General features: G+C 39.6%; 2 protein-coding genes across 4 annotated transcripts in view; one reads left to right on the forward strand and one right to left on the reverse strand.

Annotated features, from left to right (window-relative positions):
* The window catches only part of LOC103664616 (sperm-associated acrosin inhibitor-like), a 124,080-nt gene that overhangs the window by 34,697 nt on the left and 72,417 nt on the right, over positions 1 to 16,966 (forward strand). The window lies entirely within an intron of this gene.
* On the reverse strand, positions 1,171 to 6,096 carry SPINK9 (serine peptidase inhibitor Kazal type 9). The gene is made up of 4 exons (XM_008692535.2): positions 5,963 to 6,096; positions 4,997 to 5,025; positions 2,850 to 2,977; positions 1,171 to 1,339 (listed from the first exon to the last, which is right to left on the reverse strand). Exons 1-4 carry the CDS (start codon positions 6,015 to 6,017, stop codon positions 1,294 to 1,296), a joined length of 258 nt encoding a protein of 85 aa, XP_008690757.1. The 5' UTR covers positions 6,018 to 6,096; the 3' UTR covers positions 1,171 to 1,293.

Raw genomic sequence — 16,966 nt, forward strand, 5'->3', positions numbered from 1 at the left:
GTTAATTGCAGAGATACACAAATGGATTACAAAGATGTGCAAGTCATCCTCTCTGTTCTTTGGAACAGACAATATGATCTTTGGAACGTATGATAATATGTTTTTTGAAACATATAATGTAATAAATAGTGAGATCAGATAAGTTTCAGATCCTAGATCTGAGTTTAAACTTTAAGGGGGTAAGTCAATCAGAGAAAGACAATTATATGGTTCACTCTTATGTAAAATATAAGAAATAGCACAGTGGATCATAGGGGAAGGGAGGGAAAACTGAAAGGGAAGAAATCAGAGAGGGAGATAAACCATGAGAAACTTTTTTTTTTTAAAGAGTTTATTTATTTGACAGAGAGACAGCCAGCGAGAGAGGGAACACAAGCAGGGGGAGTGGGAGAGGAAGAAGCAGGCTCCCAGCAGAGGAGCCTGATGTGGGGCTTGATCCCAGAATGCCGGGATCACGCCCTGAGCCGAAGGCAGACGCTTAACGACTGAGCCACCCAGGCGCCCCAACCATGAGAGACCCTTTACTCTGGGAAGCAAACTGAGGGTTGCAGAAAGGGGAGTAGGTGGGGAGATGGGGTCACGGGGTGATGGCCATTAAGGAGGGCATGTGATGCAATGAGCACTGGGTGTAATACGCAACTAATGAATCATTGAACACTACATCAAAAACTAATGATGTACTATATGTTGGCTGATTGAATTTAAATTTAAAAAAAAACTTTAGGGGGAAAAAACACATGGAATATGTCAACTAATTTATGGGAATTTATACAGCTTTACTGGGCACGTTTGACCAGCCACATTTTACAAACATGTATTCCGGTAGAAAATAAAGAGGTGCCTCAATCTAGGGCAGCTTTCATGTCTTAAGCATAAGAAACATCTAGCAAAAGAGTGTTTCCTGATTCTTGTACTTGAAGGTTCCCATTTTTTCTGTTCATGTTCCAGGAATACACAAGAACTAAGTTATGCACAGGGGTTGTCTTCCTAGCCTGGGCAAGAAGAAGTCATCAGATTCAGGTCCTTTGATTTTCTGGTTCCCACTACTGGTCTTTAGTTAACCCTTTTCTCCCAGGATGTGGCCCTAAGATGGTCCATTAGACATCACCCAAAAGTGAAACAAATCTGGAGGATTCAACTCCTAAACAAAGAGTCAGACATATGTTTATTCCACGTAGGTCTACTTTATTCTACAAAGAAATCCAGACATGACGGTGACAAGATTAGGCAATGCGGCATGGGTTATATGGGAGAAGGAGTGTGTTTCGTGTGAACTGGAATCACAAGATAGATTCAACACTTTCCAAAATGTACAAATTTAAGTTTGTTGTCAGTTCTTCTGTGGAGAGAAAATAGCAACAAATGAAAATTGCTGAGGCCATAGGCATTTTATTAGCCCCGCCCGAGGTACTCAAGTCTGTCCACTCATTGATGTTTTTAAAAGGAGGGAGTGACTGGGGGCGCCTGGGTCACTAGGTCTGTTAAACTTCTGTCTTTCTGCTCAGGTCTTGATCTCGGGGTTGTGGGATCAAGTCCCGAATCTGTCTCCCTGCTCAGTGGGGAACCAACTTCTCCCTTTCCCTCTACCCCTTCTCCCAGCTTGTGCTCTCTCTCTCTGGTTCTCTCTCTACTCAAATAAATAAATAAGATCTTAAAAAAAAAAAGGAAGGGAGGGAGTGACTGCAGTTTAGAAATATTTTAGCAACTGGTGCTGGTTGTGTAAGGATGATATCACAATATATCACAATCAGTTTATATCCCTGAAAACATATTTAATGAATTTCTTATTTAAAGGAGACACATTTAGAAACCTTTTTTCGTAAACGATTTTGTTGTAAATATCACATTTTACATTTTTCATAAAATACTATTTCTCATAAAAGTAACTTTTTTCTGGGGCACCTGTGTGGCTTAGTTGGTTAAGCATCTAACTTCGGCTCAGGTCATGATCTCAGGGTCCTGGGATCCAGCCCTGGTGTCTGGCTCCATGCTCAGCAGGGAGTCTGCTTGTCCCTCTCTCTCTGTGCCCCCATCCCCCACTCCTGCTCTCTCTGTCTCTCTCTCTTTATCAAATAAATAAAATCTTAAGAAAAAAAAGTAATTTTTTTTCTGATTAAAAAAACAAACTGGAACGATATGCCATCTATGTTAGGTGTTTGTTTTCATTCCTGTATGTTTTAAAAATTCTTAAAAGGATCTGTATGTTTCTATACATTCTAGTATATCATGCACCATCTTATATTTTTTGAGCTGGTACTAACATATCTTTGAGATGATTACTTTGTAACCTTTAAGCTATTTTTGGCTATTTGATTTTCAAATTTAATTTTTATCAGAGCTTCAATATATATTTTGTTGAGAAATCATACTCTGAAACAGAAAAATTTCTTTAAGGGTTCTAGATATTATCCTCTTTTGTGCCAATAATTAGGGGGCTCTAACATATCTAAACTTAATTCTTAAAACTGAACAATAGATATGGTTCATTCTGACAGATGACTGGACTGGCATGATAGGAGGAGGGATGTTCTTTGCCCTGGAAATAATCAAGCACGCACTGTAGGATGACTTGAGTTTTTTGTGGAGGGAGTTCAAGCAATAGATTTGTAGGTGGACGTTGAACTAGATGGCCCTCAGATTTCCTTCCAACGTAGAGCTTCTAGGTTCTTTGATTTACTCTTACTGCCAGAATACGTACAGATCCAAAGACACTAGGGACCCCAAATTCTATGTATTCATCATATTTACATATTCATTGTGCCCTAAATCACTTCTTCTAATTGAGGTATGTTTGTCATAACACTTAATTACACCTTAAATATAGAAAAGAAAAATATTTCAACACTTACTGAACTTCATAACAAAAGAAGCAATCATTGGGGTAAGTTTTGCCATCAGATCCACAAATTGGTGCATATATTTCATGACAAAATCCCTCTTTTCCTGGTGGTAACTTTTTATATCTACTGCAGTCAACCTGGAAATACATTTTAAAAGCCTTCAACCAAATCTTTATTCCCAGGATTTAGAATTTCCCAAGCAAGTTTAGAGAGCTCTCAAGTCATTTATTTCTTCTTCTAATCGTCTGTCCTCATCCAACCCCTTTGAGATATATCAAGCATAAAGATTTCTTACATCAGATATAAAATCATGAGTCAAAAGATAAATTTCTTTATGGTAGCTTGTAACGAAATAATTTACCTAAAAATTAAAAATTTTAATTTAAAAACACGCATGGCAGATTCACAGTTGTAATCATTCTCATGGGGTTAGTTTTCTACACATCCTGCTATTTCTCTCTTTCACTTACAAAAATTTCTATCCGAATGCAAACATGAGATGTATTATAGGGATCCTTCCTATGTTTTAAGAACTAGCACATCATTAGCAACTTTTACCATTAATGATTGGTCACAAAGCACGTGTTACGCACTTCAGCAGCACCTAGACAGACACATGTATTTTACTATTGTAGTTGAGAACCACTGTTGTAAATGCCAGGAGCAAAGCCAACGTGAAGCCCCCTGCAGAAGCAGGTATGCAATCGCCAAGACAGAGTTTTCTGGGGTTTTAGACTATGAGCAAATTGAAGAGTGTGGACAGTAACAGTCAAACACATCAGATTTCAAATCCTGACTCTACAACGGTAGGGCCATCATTTTACTTCTCTAAGCCTTGGTTTCTTTACCTGCAAAGTAAGGGTGATAATAACGACATTGTAAGGTTAAAGTAAAAAATACATATTCTAGAAGGTATGTGTAAAATGCTTAGCCCTTCATGACATGGAAAATACTGAAAAAAATACTAGCTATTAGTTTTATCCCTTGGCTTTACGTTCAGGACTACACAAACTAGCTCTATACAGAAGACTTTACATTTCCAGTTTTTCTGACTCAGAGTTCCACCTGTGATGTTTTTACTAATTGTTGAATATCTCCACTTGGGTAACCTGAAATATGCTCACACTTCAGGTTAAATTCATCTTCCCCCTCAGCTATGTTCCATTAATTAATGCATTCATTCCTTTGGTTGCCCTATGCCAGGTACCTTCTCAGTTTTAGGGCTGAGCTGACGGCTGGCAACACAAAGATTAGTAAGCAAGATAAAATGGCAGAAGGAGCTCAGAGGCTAGTGGAGTCTGGTGGAGAATGGGAATGATGGTGCTCCTTGATGAGTATATGCCAGCATGATTTCGATTCTTGCCTATTGAGCCTATTCTTGCCTGCTCAAACCCCAGTGTCAGGGCTTACGTCATATGCACAGTGTGACCAGGAAACTACCAAGGCTTCATATTCATTAACCTTTTTCATTCTTAAACAGCTACTAAATCATGAAGGATGGCTTGGACTCAGGACTGTCTGACTCCAAAATTTACACTCTTAACCCTCTTATTCTCCTTAATAGGTAAAACAAAAGACTCAAAGAAGTGAAAGGCCCCACAGTCATATAGCTTAAAAGCCATTGAGCTTGGACTCCTGATTTAAAGTTTTTACTACCACACCTAGATTTACTCAACAATAGTTATTGCTTAATATGAGTCATAAAGGGAAGCTTAAATGAAAATCTTCATTCTCTAAGATAAAGAACAAAGATGTATGTGACCCGTTTAACAATTGTAAGAGTCATGACTTGTCCTTCTTGAGCTCTACTAGGTGCCAGGTACCATGCTCAACTCTCTTCCAACACTGTGGTTTTAACCCTCACAAAAAGCTTATGAGCCAAGTACTGTTGCCCATAGCCACATGATCAAGGAGCTGGAATGCAAACCCAGAACTTGATAACTCGGAGGCTAGGTATCTAACCACTTGGTTCTACTACATGCATTTCAGAAAGGTCTCTTAAAAGCTTTAAAAAAAAAAAATCAATTTTGATACTTAAAAAAAATCTTCAAACATGTAGCAATTTAATTAATGTACAGAAGCAAATAGTTCCTTGTTGATACTGGCTTTAAACTTACATAGAAGTAGGACTTTTATATCAAGATGGATGTACTGACCTGTTGAGGGCGTGCAGCACATTCCACATCTGTAAGAAAAACAAAGACAAGAGAAACCAAATTAAACTCTGAAAGAACCTAATCTTGTTAAAAAAAAATGATCTTTCATTTCTGTTTCAGCTCTGAGCCTATCAAAAACATAAGACTATTCAGAAATGTGTATCAGTATAATATCAAAGGTTGAAGCTCAACATAGATTTTTTTTTCTTTTTTGGATGGAATTTGAGCATAGCCAAAAGCATGGAGAAGCTACTATAATAATGAGGAGTTTTGTTCTTTCCTACCTCATAATCAGAGTTCAAAAAATATTGGGAAAAAAAGTGGTTTTATATCTAGGGAATGTCTGCTATTGTGTCGTAGGCATAAATGACAGAAGCTGGACCAGCAGTTGAAAATTCTTAGGAAGCAGATTTCAACTCAAAGCAAAAATAATAATAGCTCATGCTTCCAAACAATGGATGGGATGGGTTTTTTTTTTTAATTTAAATTCAGTTAGTCAACATACAGTACATCATTGGTTTCAGATGTAGTGTTCAATGATTCATCAGTTGCGTATAACACCCAGTGTTCATCACATCACGTACCCTCTTTAATGCCCATCACCTAGGCACCCCATCCGTCCACCCACCTCCCCTTCTGCTACCCTCAGGTGATGGGACAATTTTAAAAAGAAATGAGGTCCCCATAAATGGAGATACCAAGTCAAAGCAGAGTCTGGATGTACCCTTACCAAAGAAGTTATACAACATGCTTATATGGATAAGAATTTGGCCTTAGCTGACCATTTAGGTCAACTCAGCCCCAAACATGATATCATTTAGTGATTTATTAATAGAGACAAAAAATGCATTTCAAAAAGCTTCCCTTATTATCTATGTGCTGTGTATTTCCCAGAATTCTGTGAGCAGAAGATGACATGAGCTGTTGGTATCAGGACAGGGGTGGTGTTATGAGAGAGATACTTACTGAAGATGGTCGTAAGTGCCAGAGCCAAGAGCAGGGCAAAGGCTGTTACTTTCATGCTGCTGAAGTGACCAAGGGCAGTCAGATGGTGGCAAAACAAGTGACTCTCTGGTGTCTGCTCTGCCCACTTGGGTCCTGCCTTATATATTGTCAAGAGTTCCTGCCTCGGTTGGGTTGTGAAAGAGCAATTTCCAGAAACAGAATCATGGGGAGAGGTCAGAAACATTTGCTAGTATGAAAATTCTTTTATTGTGAAATCAGATAGTTGCTCGTGGCATTTTAATAGATAATAGAACCCAATAAAGCTGTTGTTATTTCTTTACATACTTGAGAATTTGAGTGCTTTCACATACCATTGGATCTTCATAACAAATCTATTGGATAGTTACTACCATTTTCTTTGTTTTACAGATGAAAAAATGAAGTGACAGAGAAGTTAAGTAATTTCACCGGGTTTACTACATATTCGTCTCTGTACTACTTCCGGGAACACTCATTAACATGGCAGCTTTCTAGGTTGGGACATTTTCCCAGTTTCCCCTCCTTCCTCTGGCACCAAATAGGAAGTGTTGCCAGATGGAAGTCCAGACTGGGTACAGAGAAAAGGTATCGACACCGAAGTCTTTTTTTTTTTTTTGGCGGGGGGAGGGGCAGAGGGAGAGGGAGAGAGAGAATCTCAAGCAGGCTCCACACCCAGCATGGAGCCTGTCATGGGGCTCAATTCCACGACCCCAAGATCATGACCTGAGCCGAAATTAAGAGTTGGATGCTTAACCAACTGAACCACCCAGGCACCCCAACACCCAAGTCTTGATTCAGCAGAAACAAGCAATGATTGATGCTCTTTAGCAGGGGGATAATTTTCCCAAGAATCTAAATTTGAGGAGATGGAACAGTAGGTGGAGCTGGTGAGCACTCACACCTCATTTACCTGCCAGATCTCTGGTGGAAGCTTGTTTATACAGGGCCCTTTGGAGAAGGGACTTCTCAAAGGTAATAATAAAGAGCTATGTGACCATCCTAACCAGTAATGGATTTAGTGACTGCAATGGCTGGACTGTCCCTAAAGTTTTGGCCATGATTCTCTAGTCCCGAAGACACAGCTTGATGATTCAAGAATGAGATGTTGACTTTGTCCTGGGCCATAGTTAATATGAGGCCAGTGACATCTTACACTAATACACTAATTTTTATCAGACAAGCTCACCAATCATTTGGCCATGGTTTAAATAAGTTTAATTGTGCTTTATCAAACCATTTTTCATTTGAAATATCTGATAAAGGCTACAAGGACACTTATTTTAGAATGTGCCAATTTTCAAATACAGTGACTCTATGAGAAGACCTTGCAAGCAGCTCTTGCAGTTTTGGTAGACAGAGTTGGAAGACACTGTGTGTACCACTAGTGGAAGTAGTGCCAAAGACTGAGAGACTGAAACAATTGTTTCCCTTCAAAAGGATAAAGACAGCTAGAACCTCTGCTGGTCTGGGGCGAGGGCATCATAATATTACTGAGAGTTGAAACTCTAAGAGTCTTGCAGAACTGAATTCATTGCCACTTTCACCATTCCCTACATGACCTGGTGCAAGTTTTTTAACTCTTAGTAGCCTTAATTTCTTAATGTTCATTTAATCATTCAGTAAATATTAATGAGCATTACTCTTAGAAGCTGTATTACAACATGGGTATACCATGAATAATGAGAAACTTTGCTACTGTCTTCATTATAGCTTGACAAGGACTCTGTTCTTGACTGAACTTTAGTTAGGCTGCTCTGAGCCCTCTTCTTGACTAGGCCTTAACCTTGCTCCCAACTTCCCCTCCATCTCATGTCTTTGGCTTGCCCCTTTCTGTCTTGGCATAAAATCCTGCTAAGTCATCTCCTTACCATTGATATCTGAACACTTTTGATATCTGATCAAGTTCTTCATTCCCCACTTCTAATATATAAGTCCTTGGCCAACCTTTAGCAAGAATCTTTCTATTCTTGGGGCGCCTGGGTGGCACAGCGGTTAAGCGCCTGCCTTCGGCTCAGGGCGTGATCCCGGCGTTCCGGGATCGAGTCCCACATCAGGCTCCTCCGCTATGAGCCTGCTTCTTCCTCTCCCACTCCCCCTGCTTGTGTTCCCTCTCTCGCTGGCTGTCTCTCTCTCTGTCAAATAAATAAATAAAATCTTTAAAAAAAAAAAAAAAATCTTTCTATTCTTGGTAACTCTCATTAATAATATTCCATCTACTGACCACCTCAACTTGCTCCTTGGCTAAAAATCCCCACTTGTTTTTTGCAGACTTGAGCCCAATCTCTGTCTCCTATCGCAATAGGCGCATTCAAGATTATACCTTGAATGACATGTTCCTCACCATTTTAACAAGTGTCAAATACTTTAAGCACCATCATCATAAGCTGTTGTAAGTTTCAAATGAGATTGTATTTGTAAAGTTCTTGTCCAGGGTCTGGCACATAGTAAGCTCTTAAGAAATTTTGGTATTTGATGATAATGATCATGATAGCAAAGACAATGACAGTGACTGTGGTCTGAAAAAGCACTTAAGAACTATCTTAAAATAAGCAAATGGTGTATCTTTGTGGCTGTACTGGAAATAATAAATATTAGCATGTGATCACAAAAGGAACTTTATGACGATCAGTACTCTTTGATAATGACCAGAGGTAATGAGAATCTTATCCTTTTAAGTATCTCATTAGAGGTCAAATGAATACTTATCAGGGACCCTGCAGAGCTGATTCCTTTATTGAATGGCCTCTATCCACATTTTTAAACTTTTCTTTTCTAACAGCAAAATACTTTAATGACAATAGCAACAGCAGTAATAATATTTACTGAGCCCTAATTATGTGTCAGGTGTTCTGGGAATTGTATGAATATTAACTTATTTAAATTTTAAAACTATATTAGATAAATACCATTACTACCAAGACTTTACAAATAAAGGAAGTGAGGCACAGAGAAAATAAACAAGTTGTCCAAGATCACAGGAGTGCAGAGTGGAACTGGAAAATGTTGTATGGAAGCATAATACACTAAACAGATAACAGAGGTTCACCATTACTTGAAGAAGGACTGTGGCAGCTTATCTTCCTTGTCCTCATCTTCCCATAATGACCCTTGAGTCACACTCATGGAGTCCCTAAGAGTCCACAGGATAATTTGAAGATCACTAGTCTAGGAGAGAAGTTCCCAAATTCCACCCTCAGGTGGCGATTCCAGCAGGTGGGTCCATAGGGGTTCAGTGAGGCAAGTACTACTTGAGGGAGAGCTTTCCTGGATCAGAGCCTCAGCTTGGTTGGTTATAAGAGTGTGAATGCAGGGACACCTGGGTGGCTCAGTCATTAAGTGTCTGCCTTCAGCTCAGGGCGTGATCCTGGAGTCCTGGGATCGAGCTCCGCATCGGGCTCCCTACTCCGCTGGGAGCCTGCTTCTTCCTCTCCCACTCCCCCTGCTTGTGTTCCCTCTCTTGCTGGCTGTCTCTCTGTCAAATAAATAAATAAAATCTTTTAAAAAAATATGGAGTGTGAATGCAGAAGGGAGAAGAGAAGAAAAAGAGGATAATTTAGAAGGAGGAAGTTAACAGAGTTCCAGGGCCATAAAGGAGATTCTCTAGTTCAGGGAATACAGAGTAGTCATCCGAATTGAAGCCCAAGAAGAACTGAATCTGAAGATTTTAGATACAAGATTAGAGGAGAACTAATATATAGGTGACTCTCTGGAGGGTATCAGAGGGCTGGGCTGGCTGGGGCTGTAATTGCTGAAACCTCTTCTGCCTCTGAGGGAGACTGGCCAGAGTTCAGGAGCCATTGATGTGCACGCGTGGGTTAAGTGGTCACCTCTGGAGGGGAAATGCTGTGGGATCTGGGAATCAGGAAGACTTTGACACGAAGTCCCTTGAGCACTTAAGAAATGCCTTTCAACACAATGGCAATCCTTTCCTCCTAATAAGCAAGACCTTTTAGGCAGCCCTGAGTTATCCTGACAAAAAGAACAAGATGAAGAAGGAGGAGGAAGGGGAAGGGGAAGGAGAAGGAGAAGCAGCTGTTTAAAATGTCACTATGAATTGAGGGGTTTTTTTTCTCCTAAGGAATTCGGAACTATTTTCAATGTGTATTGGTGGGGGCAGGGGAGGTGGGGAGAGCCTTATGTTTTATTTGAGAATTTACTTAAGAACTCAGCCTGCATGGCATATCCTTCCCATATTCTCTTGTTATTTCCCATTCTGAAGTCACTTCTGTGCCTTTACTTAGCTTTCTTGGAGGAACAGGTCTATCAAGTTACTAGTACCTGTTTTGCATAACAATCAGGAAGAACACATTTTTGAATTTTAACTTTCTATTTTGAAATAATTGTTTCAAGACTAGAGCAAAGAACTTCTCATGTACTCTTCACCTCAAGACTCCATTCACATTTTGCCATGTGTGTCGATAATGCCTTTATAACAGGGGCGCCTGGGAGGCTCAGTCGTTAAGCGTCTGCCTTCGGCTCAGGGCCTGATCCCGGAATCTGGGATCGAACCCCGCATCGAGCCCCGCATTGGGCTCCTCCGCTGGGAGCCTGCTTCTTCCTCTCCCACTCCCCCTGCTTGTGTTCCCTCTCTCACTGGCTGTCTCTCTCTCTGTCAAATAAATAAATAAAATTTTTAAAAATAATAATAATAATGCCTTTATAACAGAATGATTCAATCCAATCAGATTGTTTAAAAAACTCTAACAGAAATTAACTGAAAATGGATCAAAGAGTTAAATAGAAGAGTTATAACTATAGAAGTCTTAGAAAACATAGTCATAAATCTTTGTGACCTTTGAATGGGCAGTGGTTTCTTAGATATGACACTAAGAATATAATAAACAAAAGGGAAAAGAGATATATTGGATTTTATCAAAATGCAAATTTTGCACTTAATAGGACAGCCCAAAGAATGGGAAAAAATATTTGCAAATCATTGATCTGATAAAGGCCTAGTATTCAGAATATATAAAGCTAAACAGAATATATGCAGGTCAACAATAACCAGACAAATAATCTAGATAAAAAATGAGCAATGGATTTGAATAAACATTTTTCTAAAGAATATATACAAATGGCCAATAAAGACATTAAAATATGCTCATCATCATTAGTTATTAAGGAAATGCAAATCAAAGCCAAAATGAGTACCATTTCACATCCATTAGGATGGCTAACAACAACAATAACAAAAAAGACAAGATGTCAAGGATGTGGAGAAATTGGAACCCTCATACATTGCTTGTGGGAATGGAAAATGTCATAGCAGCTACTTTGGAAACAGTTTGGTAAATTCTCAAAAAGTTAAATGTGGAGTTACTCTATGGCCCAGCAATTCTATTTCTAGGTATTTACCCAAGAGAATTGAAGACACAAACAAAAACAAAAAACCACCACCCCCCCGAAAACAACTTGTAAATGTTCATGGCAGCTTTACTCATAATGGTCCAAAATTGCAAACAATCCAAGTATCCATCAACTGACAAATGATGGAACATAGTATAGCTATAGAATGGAATATTATTCAGCTACAGAAAGGAATGAAGTACTGACACATGCTACAACATGGGTTAACCTTGAAAACCTTACGCAAAGTGAAGAAAGTCAGACACGAGGCCTATATTGTACGATCCTATTTATGTATGATGTCCAGAATAGTAAATAAATTCATAGGCAAAAATTAGATTCATGGCCGCCAGGAACTGGAAAGATGGGGGAATGAGAGTGACTGCCAATCAGTCCGGAGTTTGTTTTTGGAGTGATGAAAGATATTGAAATCAAATAATGGTGCTGGTTGCACAATTTTGTGAGCAGATTAGAGTTTTACATTAAAAAAATTTTTTGGAACTAATATAATGCTGCATGTTAATTATACTTCAATTTAAAAAATAAAAAAAAAATAAAACCCTGAATTTTATGGTATGTGAACTGTTTCTCAACAAACAGCAACAATGACGATAATAAAAGATCCATTTAGGATCATGCAATATCATGTTCTTTAGTCTCTTTCAGTGCAGAATATTTAAAAGGCCTGTTCTTGGTTTTTGAAAGTTGTAGATGAATTATTTTATAGAAGGTTTCTGAATTTGAGTTTGTCTCATGTTTCCTAGTGGCTATATTCAAGCTGTGCATTTGGGGCAGGGAAATACAGAAGCTGTTCTATATTCTTCACATTGTATACTTTGAGATAGTATCCATGATGTCGATTTGCCCCATCACTGACTATGCTAACTTTGATCACTTGTGGAGGTTAGTGTCTGCAGTGTTTCTCCATTCCACTGTTACTCTTTCTCCTTTCAAAACTAGTAAATATTTTGTGATGAGATCCCTTGAGATTATTTGAATATCTCATTTTTCATCACAGTTTTACTCACGGTATTAAGTGAGGCCATGTTCAAAGGAGGCAAACTATATAAGTCAATTCATGTAATCTTATATGTTCAAATTGCACATTTGCCTTTTTACTTTCTAGTATCAATTTCTAAGGAACTGAAATGTTCCCATTTCTCATACCAAGAAAAAACCCCACAACGTTTATTGGTCATGGGCCTTCACTTCAACATGCCAAACACATTTCCAGGAATGTAGTCTATGTGTTCAGGCCTGGGTAAGTGTTGGAGAAGGATGGATCATAATCATCCCTTTCATTTCCATAGGACTTTACAGTTTACGAAGCATGTGCACATGCATATGTCCTCTGACTCTCACAATGTACAGGTTAAATTAGGGATTATTATTCTCTTGGTTTTGTCAGTAAGAAAGGAGATATTGCCCATGTAAATGACCAACCTACAGCCACACACCTGGTGATGTGCAAGTTGCCATAAGCATGCAAGTCTCCTGTTCCAGGTTTTGTTGTGTTCTCCTGAGCTGCTTGGTGGAGTTTTATAATGAAGACAATAGTGATGAACATGCCGGAGACCTCAGTAGACAAGTGCCGATGAGTACGTAGAGAAGTGAGCAAAACTTAAAGTCATTTTTTCCTTCAAGGCCTGTACTTGGAGAGGTAAAAATTTAAAAATAAACCTACTTTACACTTACATTTATGGTAATTTAACAGCTTCCCTGTGGCAAAGATTTACTTTTCCTGGTGGGGAAAAAGGAAAAGAAAAGAAATAAATACATATGCCATAGTAAGAAATATGTATATAAATTCCATGACATTAAAAGGTTACGATGAAAACCAAAAGCTTCATGGCCAATATCACTTCAGTGGGAGCTAATTTTAACCATTTCTATTCTAGGGTTGCTACCGTCACAATTCTCAAAGTATACTTATGCCTTTATGAAATCAAGAAATACAGGCATTAAGTGTACCTTAGTATTTATTGTCTACCATCTATGAAGGAAAGTTGTTAATTTATATTACCTTCCCACTTTTAGTTCTTTCCAATTTTTGCTGAGTATATCATGACTTTTCAAAAATTCTGCATACTACCTTGATAACTTTAATATATCTTAGTCACTTTCTATTACTCTCATCCTTAGGCAGCATCCCATAATCTTACAAGAAATTTACCTGCCTCCATATGCTTCCCTCAGTCAGCTTTTCTCTCTAAAGATTTGTCACCTCTATGTTTATTTTTACATTTCAGACATTAAAAATATGCACGTTCTGTTCCGTATGCCATAATTGGTTCTTCTACAGCTCAACCACAGGTTGATTCCAAAATTTGAAGAGCAATAACTATTTTTAAACATCATTTATAAATATTAAAAGGATTCTGGGAATGTATCAATTGTAAGACAAATCTAGACTTCAATTTCTTTTAGGCCGTGAGTTGTGGAAGGGTTGAAAGAAAGGGTCAATGTCATCATGAGCTAGTATCTGCTTTGAATAGAATATGGACCAAAGACCTGAGGCCGCTCAGCTGCAATGAAGCCAGATGTTTCCTCATTGTCTTTATGCAGTGTGGTGTGTAGAATCAACACTAGCTAGACTCAAAGCCAGCAGAACCATCCACCATTTACAGTTCTGCAATTCTGCCCATCATTTCCCTCCGGGAGCTTCTTTTATCTCCTCTGAGAAGCTAGGCTGATCATGTCTATCTTATGACAGATGCTGTGTGAAGATTAAATGAGACAAGGAATATGAAAGTCTTTTGTGAGCTGTAAGTGTTTTACAAATGTTATATACTGGGTCATTTCATAGTAGAAGGAGTTTGATTCCCAAGGGTATTGAGATAGGATGAATAAAATTCTGGAAACACTTTTTTGGGCCCTGGATTGGGAGTAGCAGATCTGGGTTCTTGTCCTCGTCTACCATGTGAGCAATGAGGCATTTCCAATTTTGGGAGTTCAGAGCTTCTATTCATAAAATGAGGCTGTTTACTCGCTCTCTTTCATCCATGATGATCAGGAATTCTTATATAGGTGTGTATTTTGCCGACATTTTGTAGCATGTTTCCATTGATATCTTTCCCTGAACTTCATGCACAATTGGCAGGGATTTTGTAGGTTTTTCCATCTGTACCATATGTGGGGGTGAGGATGAGCTCACAGTGTAAGGGTATGCCCATGTCATGGTCTTTATCACAATCCAACTACTAGGACAAAGAGAGCTTTTGTGTACGAAGAAATGAGCTTCTGAGGATTCAGTTCTGTTGAGGAGATGTGAGTGAGGTCAGAGGAAGCATGAGAAGGACTGAGGTAGACAAAAGTTTAGAGGCAGCAGAGGAGAAAGGGTTGAGGCATGTAGAAAAATATGGAAATCAGTCTCCTAAGAAGGTAGAAACAACTGAAGTTATGTAAGAAAGATTAGTAAGGAGCACTGGGAAAATGCAGGTGTTTGTTTTAGACGGGGCAAACAGTGCCAGGTGCAGGGATAGATCAAGACCAAGAAAAGGAAAGACAAGAGAAGCTGAAGATCTAAGAAGGTGGGAGGAATTGGCATGATGAGAAGAGCACAACATACTGAGAAACCTGTGGGGTTGTACGCAACTCAGGTGAGGGGATGCTTCACATACATGAGCAGGTATGAGCAGCTTGGGAGAGGATCACACCAGTAGGGGTGGGAGCTTGAAACCGGGAAGTGAGAGGCGCTGAAGGTGGCAAGCAACTGAAGGGGGCTAAGCCAGCAAGGCCATTTGACCATCTATCCCAGGCCCTTCACCGTCCAGATCACAACTTCTCCCTATCTGCTACTTTTACTTCAGCAGCTTATTTATCTAAGCTTCTTCTCTATCCTTGCTCTTCTTCACAGTTTCCATAGTTGACTTGACCAATATCTGGCTTGACCTTGACTTTGAACTTGACTTTGAATATAACTCTGATTCAGACCCATATTTTATCCCAATCATCCTGACCATGTTAGGCGTGTCATGATCATAGGGACCGAGTCTGTACTTTTGTAATTATATAACACTCTAGCAGTAGAATATAAATGTAGGCATGATCCAACTGTTTATAAGCCTTTTTATACCACTCTTACGGAGTTACCATAACCGTGGATTCCCTCTCTCTTCTTTTTTTTAAGATTTTATTTATTTATTTGAGATAGAGAGCAAGAGAGAGCACGAGTCGGGGAGAGAGGGAGAGGGAGAAGCAGGCTCCCTACTGAGCAGAAAGCCCAATGCAAGGCTTAATCCTGGGACCCAGGGATCATGACCTGAGCTGAAGGCAGATGCTTAACCGACTGAGCTACCCAGGCACCCCTCCTTCTCTCTTCTTGAGTCTATGAGGAGATAAGGTTTCCACAGACATCCTCGTATCTTTAGGGCAGCCTCTAGGTGGGTAGGACTATCCTCTTTAAATTTCTGGGCCAAGAATAGTTCTGGGAGCACCTGGGTGGCTCAGTCGTTAAGCATCTGCCTTCAGCCCAGGACGTGGTCCCAGAGTCCTGGGATCAAGCACCACATCGGGTTCCCTCCTTCGCTGGGAGCCTGGTTCTTCCTCTCCCACTCCTCCTGCTTGTGTTCCCTCTCTTGCTGGCTGTCTCTCTGTCAAACAAATAAATAAAATCTTAAAAAAAAAAAAAAAAAGAATAGTTCTGGAGCAAGTGAGGGAAGAAGTGAACATGGGGAGGAGAAAATGAGGACGATGAAAGTACACCAAGGTCCAATCTGGGTCACTAATTTCTTGTGAGCTATGTCTATCACTAAAGACTTTCTCAAAGTGTTGTGGTCACATAAGCATCCTCTATAGAAGGAACTCTAGCTTCATCACTAAGAATGAATTATAGATCTCTTTATTTGAAAGAAAAATGTACAATTTGCCATTGTACTGTCAGTGTTGTCTTGGTACATAGTGGTATCTACATTTTACAAGTATGGAAGGCAAGTGTTAGAGAGGAGGTCAAGCAGTGTAGTAGTTAGTGCCAGAGATGTTCTGTTAAGGCTACAGCAGGAGGGGATGCCTGGGTGGCTCAGTCGGTTAAGCGTCTGCTTTCAGCTCAGGTTGTGATCCCAGAGTCCTGGGATGGAGTCCCTTGTGGACTCCTTGCTCAGCAGGGAGCCTGCTTCTCCCTCTGCCTGCCTCTCCCCTTGCTTGTTCTCTCTTTCTCTGTGACAAATAAATAAAATCTTTAAAAAAAAAAAAAGGCTACAGCAGGAGGTTAGCAAGGTGAGAGACAAGAAAAAAGAAATTATGGAATGCCTATGGAAAGAAATGGGCAGGAAAATCTTCCCTCCAGGGTTGGCTTCTTATAATGAAGGAGGTGCCCCTCTAAGGAACTTCAGAAAAGAGACTAATATAAAGGACCAGTATGGTCCATAGACTAGTTCCCAGTGGCAGGTACTGATTAAGGAAGGTAAGGACTCCAGGAGAGGGTAAGGTGTTCACTGATGGTGTGTGTGTGTGTGTGTGTGTGTGTGTGTGTGTATGCATGCGCGCGCACGTGCGTGGGTCTCTTGGAAGTCACTTGAGATTCTTCATACAAAGCTTTCTCCTAAAGAAGATTTGTATGTTCCTCAGTTCTAGATTTAAACTGAGATATTACATCCGATCTAAGAAACAAATACAAGCAGAAGTAAAAGATAAACTCTCTGG

This window comes from Ursus maritimus, unplaced genomic scaffold (assembly GCF_017311325.1).
Source record: "Ursus maritimus isolate PB19 unplaced genomic scaffold, ASM1731132v1 scaffold_15, whole genome shotgun sequence".
NCBI classification, from domain to species: Eukaryota; Metazoa; Chordata; class Mammalia; order Carnivora; family Ursidae; genus Ursus; species Ursus maritimus.

Bases quoted from the DNA above. Each gene is read 5' to 3' on its own strand.
- SPINK9 (XM_008692535.2), bottom strand. From the start codon at position 6,017: ATGAAAGTAACAGCCTTTGCCCTGCTCTTGGCTCTGGCACTTACGACC. The intron at 2,978-4,996 runs GTCAGTACATCC...ATGTATTTCCAG, and splicing joins GTGCTGCACGCCCTCAACAG to GTTGACTGCAGTAGATATAA. The intron at 1,340-2,849 runs GTAAGTGTTGAA...TTCTCTCCACAG, and splicing joins TTCTTTTGTTATGAAGTTCA to AAGAACTGACAACAAACTTA.